Here is a 16,181-nt window from a genome sequence, read left to right as displayed (position 1 = left end):
TTAGGGAAAAAGCACAAATTCATATGCACATAAAATTCTGCATAAATTTTGGAGTTTCATAGACATCTTAAAATGCATCCTTGATCTAAGGTTAAGAATAAACCAGATAAAAACTGTCATCACCAGATAAAAAGACAGACTTCCTCTTCTATTTTTGTTAGCTTTTTGTTGTTGTTTAATCATGGTCATTTTAATTGGGATACATTTTCTTTTACTGTTTGTATCTTAAATCTCTAGAATTAACTGACAGAAATATTAGTTACTCAGACATAAATGTTTTAATAGGAATTCATCCTTTACATTAATAAATATTTATAATAATTGGAAGTTTAATGGGAGGTAAAGCTACACTGTCACAAAACTGTAATAATTATAGTTTAGTACATTAAAAATTTGCTTTAAACCAGAGTGGAATTTAGGAATAAACAATCTTTGAATAATATTATTGGAATGCCTTATCCAATGGAGTTTTGCTCTGATAACTGCTGCATAAAATGAATTTTTTGAGTTTGGTTATATTTAGTAAAAATCCTATTAAATGATATTTATTTTAATACAGGATTTGAATTATCTTCTGAAGTGTGATTTTTTTCCCTTTGAAATTAGAAGCACAAATTTAATGAATTTGTCTCTACTGATTTGTTCATATCCTTTGACTTGAAATGAATCAAAATCTAGATGTGTTCTTTCTAAAATCACCATAATCATAGATGATATGATCATAAATTTGATTTTACATCACTATGTCTGAGAATGGTCTGCATCTATTCATTTGTTCAGCCAAAGAGAATCTAGAATGATTCCACCTTTCCCTCAGTGCCTCTCGACATGCTCACAATTTTAAGTCTTTGTGTCTGTGTAACGTGAAATGCCTCTTGGTGAATCACATCACACTTAAATTTTATAGTTAAAACTATAAAATTCAGAGGCTGGTCATCTACAGATGCTCTGAACTATCATAGCACAAAGATATCAGTTATATTTTTGACTGCATACTTGAGATCCTTTTACTTTGATCTCCACAGTAATGAAGTACTCTCTAGACATGAGAAGACAGGGAACCATCTCAGACATGATTCCTCAGAAGAACAGTGAGGAGAAAAACAAAACAAAGACAAAGCAAAACCCATGAAAAAGGGAGGGAATAATAATTTTTTCACTTAAAAAATTCTAGAGTGGGCATATATAAAAACCAGGCTGCGTCCCCCATCCACACTTCTTGTATGATGATCTCCCTCCATTCTGACAACCTTTTCTAAGGGGAAGGGAGTGTGCTCAGCAGCCACACCTGTACTAAGAAACAGTTTTATGGCCCCAGAAGACTGCATGGAAAAGAAACGGCATAACCAGACTGGGCCAAATGGGTCCTCTCTTTGTCCTAGGAATTACAGTTATGCAATTCTGAATGTCCCAGTTGGGTAGTTGTGGGTGAGGTATCTAAATAAGAAACCACTATGTCATAGAAATTCACAGACAACTTGAAATAAGGAGAGAGACAAAACTAAGAGAGAAGAGAGACAGAATTATGTAGCACCTAAAACAGAAAGAGAGAACTTACTTGGTCATTCCCTAGTTTACTGAACACTACTGCTTGTGTTTCAGTGGTGCAAGATCATCCTGTAATCTCCTAATAAAAATCGTTTTAACCAGCAATCTTGACAGCCACAGTCCCTACCGCAGATCAGGGTCACAGGTGAACAAACAGGGAGGCACTGCATCAACATTCTTATGTGCGTTACCTTATTTGAACTTCATAGTAACTCTCTGAGAGGAGCTTTATTAGTGCCATTTTGTGGATGAAGAAATGGAGATTCAAGGAGGATAAATAACAGATGAAGGCTAGTATGTTAATACATCATGGAGGAGTGGATGTCCATGTGATCTGTTCATAGTCTTCCTCAGTCCCACTCCCAGAAACCTCCCCTCCCCACTACTAAGTCAAGGTTAAGTGTTCAGATCTCGTCTTACACTTGCCCAGTCCACAGTATTTGCACAGTTAGCCATCTGATTGGCTCCATGACTCTTCCTCCCATGACTTTTAGCAAGCTGCATTTTCCTAGATTTTGCCTTCGTTTATTTGGTTGGTTGTTTGTCTTAGTACTGGGAATCAAACTTAGGACCTTGTGCTTGCCAGGCAGGTGCATACGCTATTGAGTTATGTCCCTGGTCCTTTGCTCCCTTTGAAGACACTCTTTTTAGATTTCCTGGCTGTTTTTTCATTAGTGTTAATTCATGCTCGAGCTCAATTCTTGGGCTTCTTCTTTTCTTTGTACTCACTTCCTGGTGATCTCAGCCACATGGCTACAGAACCATTCATAAGCTGATGGTTTTACCTCCAACCTAGACTTTCCTTCTGCACAAAAGATTCTCATTCAGCTGGACGATCTGTCTTCCTTATGAATATCTAAGAGACAGCTTAAACTCACCATGTCCCAGTGGTACCTCTGGTGTTTCCCCATCCTTCCCCCCAACTGTGGTTGGTCTTAGTTGATGGCAGTTCCATCCCTCGCACTGAAATCAACCTCTTTCTCCTTTTCACATCCCACATGCATCTATCAGAGTGTCTTGCTGGTTTTACTTTCAAAATATATTCACAAATTTGAATTTCTCACCATCTCTGTCACTTTTATCCTGCTTTGGGCCACAATTCTTCCCTACCTGAATCACTGCTATCATTTCCTACTTAACTTGTCTGCCCTCCACCATGCTTCACTCTAATGAATTCTCAATTGAGCTGCCAGAATGGTTTAGTTAGAATGTAAATCAAATTGTAATGGCATGGGCTTAAGTATCATATGGCTTCTCTTATATGAACACCCAAAGTATAAGTAAACTAAGAAGCAAAATAAAAGGTAGGTAATTGGAAATAGGGACACTGATCTGTTGCAAAGGGAAGGTGACTAAGATGAAAGAAGGGGACTAGAAAAGGTAGAACAGGACAAACAACTCATTTAGATTGCAATCTTTTGAAGTTTTGCATGCATGTTACCTAGAAAAATTAAAGGAATTTGAAGAGAAAAAATTTTATTATGTTCATTGTTATGTGCTGTTTCAAAAAACAAAATACAAGGCATAAAAAGGATTAAGACATGTATATGTCCCAACTCCTTATGATAAGTATAATCATTATGTGCTAATGTACTTATAAAAATAAAAATGGAAAATGATATAAAATTAGAAAAAATAGTGGTTGTCTCAAAGTCCTTTAGGTGGTTCTCATTTTTAATGAGTAAAAGAGGTGAGGTCCCGCAGTGATGTACAAGGACTTCTGTAATCTGGCTTCTGTTGCTTCTGATTTCATCTCCTATTATTCTGCTTCACTTCCTCTCCACCTCTCACTTCCTTGCCAGTTCTTGAACCACCCAGCATGTTTCAGCCTGAAAGCCTGAAAGTCTGTCTACCTGCCATATTCTTTCAACTTTCAAAGCTGTCTTCTTTTCACTGAGGTCTATTTTACTGTCCTGGTTAACATGTTAGGTGCTCCCCACATATCTCCTTAATTGTATTTCCATAATCTCTTTCTAATGTGTGTATTTTGCTTAAGTGTTTATTATTGTATAAACCCCCAAACAAGATTTTAAGCACTGATGAATTCAAATCCAGCTCTGTAACTAGAATTCTGACACCTAGTAGAAGTTCAATAAATATTTGCTGAACTAAAAAAAGGGACAGAATCTTACCCAACTTTCACATCATGCTAATATTCTGGGACTTGTATAACTAACTAAGCTATTTCTGGTTAGCCTGGAGAGTGACAAAACCACAGAAACGGAAAGTTATCAAACTTTTGAATTTTTTTGCATAAAACTCTGATTCCAATCCGCAGCCCCATAAAAGAAGACAAAACAAAAACTTCTGTTTAAAGTGTAATTAAATCATCTGACATTACTTTGTGAAGAAGCCAAGAAGAGGAACACATTTCTCTTCTAAAGAGACAGCAAATGTTAGCAGAGTACTGCCCTGAGAGACTTTATATACGTGGAAATATTTACTACCTCAAAGTCTGGGTAAGAAAGGCTGATTAATATATTTGCTGAAGTGACAAATTGATCTTATTTCAGTGAAAATTAATATACTACAGAGAATTAACATTGCTCGAAATTAAGATAAATGTTTCCTGCTAAAACAAACTATAACTGACAATTATTTTAAGAGATTTTGTGTATTTAAATTAACTTAATCCAATTACCAAAAGATCTGATATGAAAAATATCTCTTTGAAATCTAAAAATACTTCATATATTGAAGTAGTTTGCATTGTCTCAAGTGATAATTGGCCCATTAGTGATTTTTAATAAATATCTGAAAGGCGGAAACACGATTTCTAGGTAAAAGATTTGCATGCGTGCATGCATGTGTGTGTACGTTTAAATTAAAAATGCCCAGATGTTTACTTAGTATTTTAGCCAATTTTAAATTGTAAGGCAGTAGTTTCTTTCTCCTTTCCCTTCCTTCTCTACAATACACATGTAAGAAAAGACTGGAAAGTGTAATGTATCACCCGGCAGTCTGAGGACTGAGAGGCCGTAGCAACTGCAGATGTTTGTCTCTCTTGCTGAAGAGGTATCTTTGTAGTCTCTGGAGAAAGCTCAGGTAGCTGTTTGTGGCTTTCAGGATCTTTTCCTGAAAGGGGAGCTATCTGAATGGAAAGAGATGCTGTGTGTATCTCAGGTACTGGGTTAGGGGGTGGTGAGCAAGGCTTTTTGAGAAATGAAGGAACTTCAACAGGATTAGAAAACTGTGGAATATGAAAAGGGATGGTACTTCCCAGATCCTGGTTATGCATTAGTTTTAAGGTAGAAATTCTCTGAGTTTGAGAATCTTGCATGTAGTTCTCTTGTAGAAATGGGGTACTGATGTCAGCAAATGGTGTAGGACTTGTGTTGGAAGCTCCTGGTAGTGGGCTAGTGATTTTTTGGGTATATGACACAGTTGTGTTGGATTCTTCAGAATATACAATTGTTGGATTAGATTCATCATTAGAGTGTGTAATTGCTGGAAGAAACTTTTTGTTAGAAAAAAACTCGGTACAGGAGGGAGTTTGCATGTTGGCTTCTAATGAGTCTAAAATGTGGCCCTGTGTGTGATTGGTTGTCAAGGAGCTATGAAAGCTCTCTTTTCTGGTGGGTGGAAGGGGTGCCTACATGACCAAGAGCATCCAGAAAAAGAAATTACGTTGAAGGAAAAACAGAGAGAAAATTACAGTTAGTTATGAAAGCAACCAGTGTCTGCCCTGATCTTAAAGGTAAAGCTATATTAGATTTTTTTATGCTATGCATTTTGTTGGCTGATTAGCTAACCATTTTCACTGCCAGTAGAAAGCTTTTTAGTTTACTATTAAGAGTGGCTCGGAGGAGAAGATAATATTTTGTTGTTAAAGAATAGATTATAAAGTTTGTCTTCAGCTACATCCTGAGAATTATATTAAAAGTGAACACATTCTCTTGGTGTATTTTTAGACACTGAGGTCTATGATTTAGTTAACCACATTGTTTTATAGCATCTTCACACTTGTGACACAATTTTACTCCTGTCTGCAAAACAGTCCTTTTAATTAACATACTGATCAGTTGCATTAGCTGTATCTATTAAATACATAATGTATTGCTGACCTTATAACTCTGAAATCCAAAACATAAGCAGTAAGCTTTTTAAGAATTAGAATACATACTAAACATTATATTAGAAGCTGACTTATTTTTATGAGCTTATTCAGAGAAAAACAAGCCAAACCCATGAAACACCTGTTTTGTACTTAAAATTTTCTCCATGTTGTAAATGCAAGTCTAGCAATAAAACAAATACAAAAGCTAGAAGATATTAAAAAATGTTTTGAAGTAAAAAAAAAAGAAGGAAAAAACAGGAGAAGAAATTTCTAAGAAAGGTTTCAAGAAGTAGTCTAGTTAACAATGTTTTCAAAGAATAGGCAAGAGCGTGCAGGATTACCTGAGTCGGAGATTTTTTTTCTTGTAGGTTTGGTCGAACCCTTCTGAAACCTTTTGCTGCAAGAGAGGAATATGTAGCATCTCCGTTCAGTGTCTCTTGTATTCGATCATTGTAAGATCGCCAAGCTTTTATTAAGAGAAAACAAATTGGACACAGAAAATATCTACGTTCACTGAAACACTTTTTAAAAGAAAATGTATTTCTACTTTGAAAATCAAACTGCTTTTATCAGCGTTTTAATTTACTACACAATCAGCAGGTGATCTAAGTTTAATATGAGAACAACAATGGAGCCACTCATATGCCAGAAATCCTCACAAAGCATTTGATAATTATTTAGAGTATTTTTTCTGTACCTGAGTCTGGTGATTGAGAGTCACGCCCTGAAAGAAAAAAAATATGTTGATATTAATCCTAGGGTGAAATAAATGAATAATGAAGTAAAAATACTTTCAAAAAACCATATATATTATTTTTGCAGACTTTGTCTCAGTTCTAAAACTCTGGGTACATTACATATAGTAATGAAAGTTTTGTGTGTTAATTTAAATTTCAATGGAAATATTATCTATTTAAAAATAACTATAATATATAATTGACACATATATCAAACATTAATTTTTCATCTTAATAATATTGTAGCCCAAGATGGATACATGAATTTCTGAATGTCAAATTAAAGGGTCATATGGGATCTAGTTTTTAAACTCTGGATACTTTTCACAGTGTTAAATCATCAAATCCTTAGCTGGTAAAACCCCTGCTATTAAACTCCTGTGTTAGAATCTATCTACCTACCTACCTATCTTTATATCTGTATCTCTCTATCTAAAACTTTAAAAAGTGATAAATGTATTTACACTATTTAACACTTTCTAGACTTTAAGCTTTCTTCTTATTGTCATTTAAAATTATCTTTTTACTCAAATGAGAGAGCTCTTACAGTGTACTCCACTGGTTTTTCAGCATACAAGCTATGAAAAATAAATTTCAGTAGTAATAAATAGCTTTGATAATGTAGATGGAAATTATCCAATCATATACATAAATTTATCAATTTTATTGGAATTACACATTTAAGAAACTTTAATATACACATTTGAGGTAACTAAATATACATGTTGAGATTATTATTTTGTTCGGTTTGGTTCTATTAGAGCAAATGGTCATCTTCACTTAGACTCATAGTCTTGACTTTGGAAAGCACCCTACAGGGTCAGTTAGTTTAACCTGCTGTCCAGTTTGTGCATTTCTCTACATGTTCCTTAGGAACATTATTAAATTGATGTTTCAATGACTCTTAGTTTTCCTTCTAATGTTTTGGAAATTATTATTGTGAAATCTAAACACATGAATTTGGAATGATGAAAATGGACTGAGAGATGCAAGTGTCTGATTTTGGATAAAATATTTGAGACTTTTTTTTTACTAAATGAAAGGAAGAAAAATAAATGCAAAACAGCTAAAAAGTACCTTAGAATGACTCCAGGTCACATGAGTTAGATAAGACTAATACATTTTCATTCTGTATGGCATTTGATAACTTATCTCAAAGAAATGAAAATTGGAGAAACCAAATGGTGCACACTGTAAAAAGAACTGAAGAACTGTATGTTCAGTGTTTACGAGATCCTGCTTCTAGCATTTGACAGAGGCCGAACTGATCAGAAGACATCAGTTATTTAATCTAAATGATGAAGAAGACTCTATAAAGTAAACCAACATAGCTTAGCCATGCAGAACAATCTTTAGAATTCTGCTTTGGGTAACTCAGGGAGAGAAAGTCATTAACCATGAGGTGTCACACCCTGGACAAAGAACTCGGGGGACTCAGGCAAAGGATGAAACAATGGAGAACAGCATTAATAGTAATTGTAATTTATATGTTTGCGAATAGAGAATTTATTTTACTCTTGATTTGGCCAAGTTTGTGATAAAAAAAAAGTTTGGTGTGGATGTAGGGGAAACAGGGCCAAAATGTCAGAAGTAGGAAGGGCGTGGATGTCACTTGGAAGAAGAAGGACTAATAAGCTGGTTTGAAGGACAGTTGGAATACACTGCTTCCAACAGATGGTTGGCAGGGCCAGTGGTTTCTTCGCACTGGTGATCACACCGGGGATTATGGTGGTAGACTCAGAGGGCAGGCCCTTAGACTCAGGAGGCTCAGGCACGCTACCAGAAACATGAGATACTGATAATGCTGAACATTTCCTTTCCTAACCGGGTGGACAACATTGTAGAATTAAGAGAAAGGAAAAAAGAGAAAATTGGCCCATGGAGTAAAACTTTGGAATGAAGAAATACTCTAATAAAGTTCCTGTTGGTAATTTGTCTTTAAAGTGTTTGGCTCTTTAAAAATATTGAAGTGCATGCTAAAGTTTCATTAAAATAAATCCAACTATAGATAGAGTACTTGAGACACTCACCTCTGATTTTCTATTTTATTACAGTCTTCAGAAGAACTGGAAGACAGATACTCCTACAGGAATATCATTCACTATTGCCCTATTTTTATTGACATTGGCAAGGGAGGTTTTTGGAAAGGAGGACATATGTGATTTGAAAAAGGTAACAGAAAGTATTCTGGGTCTATATATCAAGTAAAGAGAATATAGTTTACAAAAAATAAAAATTGAACGGTGAATGGTAAATGATTTGGCAGATGCATGGGAAAATAGCCTCAAATATTGAATATCATTGATCATTTACTTCTAAAAGAAAGTCAAGATTCTAAAGACCAGAGTTCTTAATTCCTAGTGTTCTTTACCTGTATCATTCTTTATCTGAAAAAGTGAAAGATGAGATACGTTTATCATTCCTCTGTTTTGCGTCTGAGGAATCTTTTGAGAGTTGAAAACTGTTAAGGTTCTTCCCTGCTAGAAGGAGCACAGCCTATTGTTTAGGATGTTCCTTGAGTGGGGTAGGTGTGTGCTTTCCAAGATCCTTCCCAGCTTTATGATTCTAACATTATGGTTTTTAGGAGCAATGTTGGGGATAACCAGCTGTTACAATATGAGCTCTACACTCAGGTTGTATTTAAATTCCTTTGAACTGATACACTATATTGATGCTGCATTTTTCTTGAAATTATTATTTTTAATTTTTACAACTCATTTCTTTAGAGGGCTTAGGCGCTGTTCCAAATTATTTTAAATAGATGAATTAAATTCAAATCAACTAATTGAGTGCCTACTGTATTTCTAAGTAGCATGAGAAATCTTTTCATTAATTTTCTTTCCTTGCTCTCATTTAATTTTGACAAATCTTTTTGAGGCTGGGAAATGATGAAGTTCTCAGAAAGGCAGGAAAATGACAAATTATATTTATTTCTTAAGGAAGACACAAATGTTATCTCATACAGTCATGCATGTGTGGTGAAATAAAATGTACTTTGATTGCTTTCTGTGGCCATTGTTATGCTTATAGCATAAGTTTAAAACATCACTGTGTGCTGTGATGAATTATCCAGCGGAAATTCATGTCTTGTAAAAGAAAAAGAGAAGACAGACTTAGATAGGGAGCAGGTAGTCTAGGACTCATAGACTTTGTGGTTTGCAAAAGGGAGGGAGGCTTGGAATCTTGTGGAAGTAGCTTAACTTTTGTCCAAAGGCTGCTTCAACAATATTGAATCCAATAAATATTTATTTTCTTTTAGTTCTCAGAAAGAGACTGTCAAACTGAGTTTTCATGGAAACTACTACAGAATGTGATTGGGCATATAGGAAATTGATTTCTTTCTTTAAAATGTAATTAAAATTTCTTTAAAAAAGATCTCATGTATCTAATTAATATAAAGGGTCTGTTTTCAAAACAATTCAAATTTCAGGGAAATTTATTCTCTAAAAATCTTACTCTTAATGATTTAAAATTTAAAATATGTCAAAGCCATTAAATATTGTTATTATTGAAAATTATTTCATACTCCTGAAGTATTAAATACTTTTTTTTACCATTTTGATTATGAAGCATTACATCTTTTGTAATAAGTTGAATGGTGTGAAATTTCTTATATGCTCATTTTGACTTTCCAAAAGTGACAATTTTGAGTTTAATCTAATACTGTTCTTTGATGATTAGTTTTGTAAATAACAAACTGGCACTGTTTAAGTGGAGTGTCACTCCCTAACAATACATAGGTTGTCCATGTATGATATTTTACTTGATTGGAAAGTCAATGGTATTCACCAGTATAGGCATCTAAAAGTACATGATAGCTTGATGTTTATTTTCTCCTTTTCATTCTAATTTCCCTGTGATACACAATATAAATAAATCTGAAGTTTAACACTATTTGTGCTCAGATGCATGTGTATAAATGTATACAAATATATCCAGAGAGATTTTTTAAACAAAGGGAGCTCATATTACATGCATGGCAATGCAGCTTGCATTTTTAAACTTAATATATTAGGGAACTTTTTAAAGTTGGATACTGAAATCCATTAGTGAATTGGAGGTGGTGCGTGGAAATGGAATTCTCTGAATGAAATATAGTTTCTCCTCAAAAAAGCTAGGTAGCTTAGAATCAAGTAGATTTAAAGCCTAGGACACTCTCAGGATTTAATCGACTGTTAATGTATGTGAGTGAAGGACTGATACGAATTGTTAAGAATTAAAATTATTTAAGGGCTCTTCAGTATTTTTCCATTTCTGTTCCAAAACAAATTAACCTTCGAAATAAAACCACTTAAACCTCAAATTGTAACTAACAACACAACAACAAAAGTAACTAACCAAAAACAAAAACAGAAACAGAAACAAAAACAAAAACAAAAACCAGCCTTCAAAAGGTCTGAGAATGCTTCAGGGTCTAGGGAGAGAGTTTTTCTAGGCTTGCTTAGCTTTAGTCTCCTCCTGATGCATACAGTGCCTGCAGGCTTGGTTACATAACAACAGATACTTATGACAAAGAGACCTACTTCAGTGTATGTGGAAGTGTCACCCATGGCCTCGTATTAATTTTAATTGGATAAGACTTTGATGTAGTAGAAGGATTTTTGTTGATTGGACCATAAGAAAGTGAAAGTCTTTTTCCAAACTAATATTTTATTATTCCTTTTTGTAATTTCTGGTGAAGAAGTTGCCTACTTAACACTCATTTTCCAGCAATTCTCTCTTCTTGACTCCTTGCTGAAGAACACATGAATTATCTCAATGGACTGTTATGCTGCTTTATTTCATGAGCTAATGAAAACTTAAATAGTTATGACACTTGCAATTATTTAATATATTTTTGGCAAATGACTGTAGTTTCTAATTAGATTTTTAAATGTTTTATACTAGATATCAGTTTTCTTTGGCTTTTTATGTTTAGCACAAAAACAGAAGAGATAGAAGCTATTTTGGGGGCAAGAAAAAATAACAACTTGTCGAAGGATATTTACAGCCACGATAGTCATCCAAACAAGATAATTCTGGAAAGAGAAAGGTCAAATTAAGCCATCCAAGTGTGACATTTTGTGAGTTAGTGATGTATACCTGCAGCCAATAGGTTTGGAGAACTTTGAACCCTCTTCACAGATGTTAACGTGACAGACATGGCGGCACGTTTGTGAGCACACCCACCGCTATCTGGAAGCAAAAAAATGACATAGCAGAGGCCAAGGCAACAGAGAAAGCACATGCAGTATCATGCATTTTAAGTGTGCCAGACATTCATGAGAAAGATGAACAGTCAGAATTAGTGATCATGGCATACACCTGCAAATTCCAGATCCATCCCCAAACTAAAACAGACAAGACAAAACAAGGGTCTGTTTCAGAACAGATGTCAATGGTTTAGAAAAAGGACAAAAGTTTTTATATTTGACATTCAGCGATTTTGGTTTTTTGAGTAAGGTCTTACTAAGTAGTCCAGTCCAGAGTTAAACTTGTTACGTGGCTCAGACTGGTTTTGAATTTATGAGCCTGCTTTAGACTCCTGAGTTCTGAGATTACAGGCATGTTCCACCATGCTTGGCTCTTGATTTTTTTTTTTTTTTAATGAAAACTCAGACACAGAAGTGAATTGTGTTTATGTCATTTAAATTCAGCACACACTAAATCTATAAGCACTATAGCTAGCTTTTAGAGCTTTGTATTATGCATATTCCTGGATTAAAAGCTGTAGTATATTAATCATTTAGGTTGTATTGTATTCTAGCTGAAGGTGGCTTGAATAATTCTTGTGATAAATGTTATTGCAGAGCATTTGCCTAGCATACATGAGGACTTGGGTTCAATCTTCAGTACCTAAAAAAGTTATTAATTGACACAGGTGTGATACTTTTGATAATGTATAATTTGTAAAGACACACATGGAAATTACATGTCTTTCAATAGTTATGAAAATCATTAACCTAGTTGAAATCAGAGACAGATTGAAATATATTTTGAAAATGATTTATTGCTTTTTCTATATTTGAACAATATGTGTACCATGACCTATAGCCTGTTTACATTTAAACACAAACATGAAGTAAAATAATTGCAAACACACTGGCTATTTTATGTGCTATGAGAAATTTAGATTTCTAAATTTGGGAGACAAGTCTCTTAAAATTGAAAGGTTAATGTCTATTTATGACTAGATTCCATTCCATTCCACATTCCTTTGTAATACGGTATGTGCAATAAATAGTCTTCCTCATTCCTATCATTTTTCTCATTAACTCAAGACAACTTTAATTACTTTTTGAAAGTTATGACAACCGACAGTGCAATCACCAACAGACAGCATGATCATTACATATTGACACGTTATTTCTATTTTTTTTTTATTTCACAGGGAAAAGTATCTAGTCTGTTGATTCCCCATGAGAATTGTGATTAGTAAAGATACATGGACATATGAGTTGAGTGAATTGTTTCTAAGTCACAATTTAAATGCTCTCAAAAGTGGTGAAATATTCTTACATAAAATATATCTTGAAATATACATTTAAAATTACAGCTTTTTAATAGACAAAGTAATTCAACCAGAACTTGACTTGAAGAAACATTAAATGAAAGACAAATAGATCAAAATCTATAATAGGAAATTAAAAAAGAAGGATACAAATGGTAGAAACTTGCATTAGAGATACCATTCAGAGAGGCAACAAAAGCATTTTAACCAACTTAACAAGCCAAAAACAGCCACGAGAAGCAAATGTATCCACTCAAATGGAGACAATGTTATGAATATAGAGTATTTAGTAGCTACGGACTGACCTTAAAGGGTTTTTACTCAAGGATGTTGAAAGTGAAAACTGACAGCACTCTGAGTGATTTTATTTTCCTATTCCTTTAATTCTGAATGTTTGAAAACAAGCAGAGATAAAAATAAAAAATTCCACAATGTATGGATCCAGTATCATTGGTTAAACTCACTAATTATTAAGTGATTCAGTTGCTTGTAAATACAATTTCTAGATATTGTATTTGGCTTAGACACATCATGAAAAAAATCACTTGGACATTAGTCACTGTAAACCAAGAAAGTTTGGGATCTTTGGGCTAAACAATTTATGTATTTTGGCCCTTTCTGAGATCTAGATCAAGGAAATATAAATGTTTCAATTAATATTTATTAAAGATACTATTTCAAAAAACACTGTGGTTTGTGAAATAGAAAGAACAGAGAATGTCCTCCATTCTGTTTCCACTTATGTAAGAATTGATACTCTCTGGTACTTTTCATACTTCAGTTTGTTGTCAAGAACATCAACGTGGTCTCATCTCTGCGCTCAGTCATGACCTGCGGCCTCTGTGGGTTACTGTTTGACTCACTGTCAAAGCCCTGGAAGCTATTTTCTCTGCTAGAAAACACTCATGTGGGTAAAATCATATTTACTGAATTATTGGGTGTCATTTTTCTTTCTTTCAATAATATCTTATGCCTTAGAAAGTAATGGATCATAAGATCTAGCAGTTCTAACATGTTTTTTATATTTTATTATTCCTGGCTAGTTTGTTACATAGTTGATTAAAAGCAAAGATAAGATTTAAAATGTTTTTTAAAAGGTTACTGACTGACAAATGGAAATTCAAAGTAGTAATGTGACACTTTAGTGGTTAATGCAGGCCACTTTTATTAATTAGGTACTTGAACTAATTCCCACTTCATTTTGTGAACACAGAAATAACACTTTCACTTCCTAAAGCAGTATTTGTATCTATCTGTCTTTATGTTTCAAGGGCTATGTTTGTATAGCAACATTATAGTATTACTTTGAACAAAGAATTTCAGTGACTTCTAATCAATTTTTTGCATAAGTTTGAATATATCTCACATATATTTTTAAATCCAGGCAAAGAGACAAAATAATCCTATGCAAATCAGCATTTCACCCAGAGTCAAAGTTACTCCTTATAAATGAGAGTATAACCTTTTGGAAGGTTATATTCATGTTACGCAGTTCAGAGACCTAAACATATTTAATGTTTTTGTGTTTATTTTGTTATTAGTGATTGAATTATATGACCAGGAAGATCAACTATTCAATGTATTACTCATGAATACATTATGTTGTATATAACCATATATGCATATGTATAATAAATAGGGCAATTAGTACTGAGAAATTATGCTCAACTTCAAGATGCTCAGAGCAATCAGTAAATGTCACGTTCTCACATAGACATCCTACCGGATTACCTTTGCAGTTTTGTTGCATGGCTTGTCCAAGTCCAGCTGTGAGCTTTACATTCTATTTCCTTCAGTTTCCTTTGCCTAACAATATTTATTTCATTTTCCATGTCTAATTCAGACATCTCTAGTTTTCAAAATGTCTTTATTTGGAGCTCTGGAGCCATCATTTCTCTTGATTTCTAAGCCTCTCTTGCATGTCTCCAATGCCCTCAGCTCACTCGCTCCTCCTCATCCTCAGAAGCCAGGCTACTATGTACAGAACGTTCTCTGAGGCCAGTCGGAGTGAGCAGCTGCTAAAAGGGTTGCCATAGAAGGGCGGACATGGCACATACCTGTGCACTTGACCCAGGGCTTAGGCGTCACCTTTACCAAAGAGATGTTAATCTTTCCTTTGATAGTCAGTGACAGCAAAAAGGCAAGAAGCTCCTGAGCCATGCTTTTGTTTCTGACTTGGGTGATGGGCTAAGACGATTTTCCAGGAATCATTTGTAGACAGGGAAATGTAATATATAAACACAAGTGACAGAATTTCAATGACAAAATTGTTTTCCTGAATTATTGTATATAAGAATACCATATATACAATTTGGGAGGGTAGGGAATGAAGGAGACATTATGAACTGGAATATGGAAACACTTATATCCTATATGTATATAACATTATCAGCAACATTTTTACAATTAAAATGTATACAGTACAAATTTCAAAGACACTGATGTCAAGCTATTTAGAGATATTATTTTTGCATCTAAAGTTAAAATGTTTATAGTTTTATGTATACAGTGACCATGAATTAATTAGACTGATTTTCAATGAAGCTTTGGCAGTCCAGCTACTGGCTATGTCAATGCAGAGTTTGCAGAGTGGGGAAATTTAAATATTTTCACCAGAGCAACTTGCTTTTGAATTTATTTTCAGTAAGAAATTTCAAATGTATACACACAATTTGTAACATTTATAGCAGGCAGGTTCAAAATAGGATTAGACACGAAGTAAGAGTAGGTAACAGAACAAAACATTTTCCTTTAATGCAACAGACCAGAGCACAAAGACAATGAAATAAATTAACAAATCTGAATTCTTTGTGTAATTGAAACTGAAGCTCATATTTAAAATCAGCAAAGTGCTAGAACAGTGATTCAGGACCAAGTTGAATTTTTTAGAGAGCAAAGCTAAAGAGTTTAACAGAGACAGCATACCTGTATTCATTTCGACCTTGGAGGGTTTGTTAGTAAAGTCTTCAGTTTTCCTGTAGAAAAAAAATGATGCATAATTTGTTCACTAGTATGTGGATCAAAATATCATGAAAGTGTGATTTTGTTTTGAAACAGTGTTACATTACTGTTAGACTTATTTAAACCAAGATTTAACAAGGTGGGAAACATTTATAATCCTATTCAAGTTAAAATTCACTTATTCTTGGTCCTCTGGTTATAAACTTATATTTTTGTACTTTTCTAAACCCATGAAGAGTGTGCACCAATGAGGTGAAGGAGGAAGGCAGGGGTCAGCACAGGAGCTTTGAGAAAGTTCCTTCACATGTATTTATTTTAATCGCTCAGTAGCAAAACTCCTAATACGCTAACCTTAAATGGACAAAATAAATGGAAACGTGGCCTCAGG

General features: G+C 34.1%; 1 protein-coding gene and 1 long non-coding RNA gene across 25 annotated transcripts in view; one reads left to right on the top strand and one right to left on the bottom strand.

The window, feature by feature from the left end:
* The window catches only part of Sorbs2 (sorbin and SH3 domain containing 2), a 198,896-nt gene that overhangs the window by 75,180 nt on the left and 107,535 nt on the right, over window positions 1-16,181 (bottom strand). For 13 of the 23 annotated variants that reach the window (XM_063234639.1, XM_063234640.1, XM_063234646.1 and 10 more), the window contains 5 exons: window positions 15,758-15,807; window positions 11,425-11,517; window positions 6,303-6,329; window positions 5,947-6,071; window positions 4,502-5,140 (listed from right to left, as the gene is read on the bottom strand). In XM_063234639.1, coding sequence (XP_063090709.1) covers window positions 4,502-5,140; window positions 5,947-6,071; window positions 6,303-6,329; window positions 11,425-11,517; window positions 15,758-15,767 — 894 coding nt within the window. In that variant the 5' untranslated portion in view covers window positions 15,768-15,807. The remainder of the gene's footprint in view (window positions 1-4,501; window positions 5,141-5,946; window positions 6,072-6,302; window positions 6,330-11,424; window positions 11,518-15,757; window positions 15,808-16,181) is intronic. The other 10 variants (XM_063234647.1, XM_063234649.1, XM_063234650.1 and 7 more) reach the window with 3 other exon arrangements.
* LOC111756604 (uncharacterized) overlaps window positions 1-16,181 on the top strand; it is a 61,289-nt gene that overhangs the window by 28,640 nt on the left and 16,468 nt on the right. The window contains exon 1 of one of the 2 annotated variants that reach the window (XR_002791029.2): window positions 8,333-8,514. The exons of the other annotated variant lie outside the window; for it this stretch is intronic. This is a non-coding gene — a long non-coding RNA (uncharacterized LOC111756604). Of the gene's footprint in view, window positions 1-8,332; window positions 8,515-16,181 lie in introns of those variants that run through there. 2 annotated transcript variants of the gene reach the window in all.

The sequence above is a fragment of the Cavia porcellus genome, unplaced genomic scaffold (genome assembly GCF_034190915.1).
Source record: "Cavia porcellus strain 051 isolate PalLab524CR breed Dunkin Hartley unplaced genomic scaffold, mCavPor4.1 scaffold_24, whole genome shotgun sequence".
NCBI classification, from domain to species: domain Eukaryota; kingdom Metazoa; phylum Chordata; class Mammalia; order Rodentia; family Caviidae; genus Cavia; species Cavia porcellus.
The sequence above is the reverse complement of the archived record's forward strand: the minus strand, read 5'-3'. Positions and strand labels throughout refer to the sequence as shown.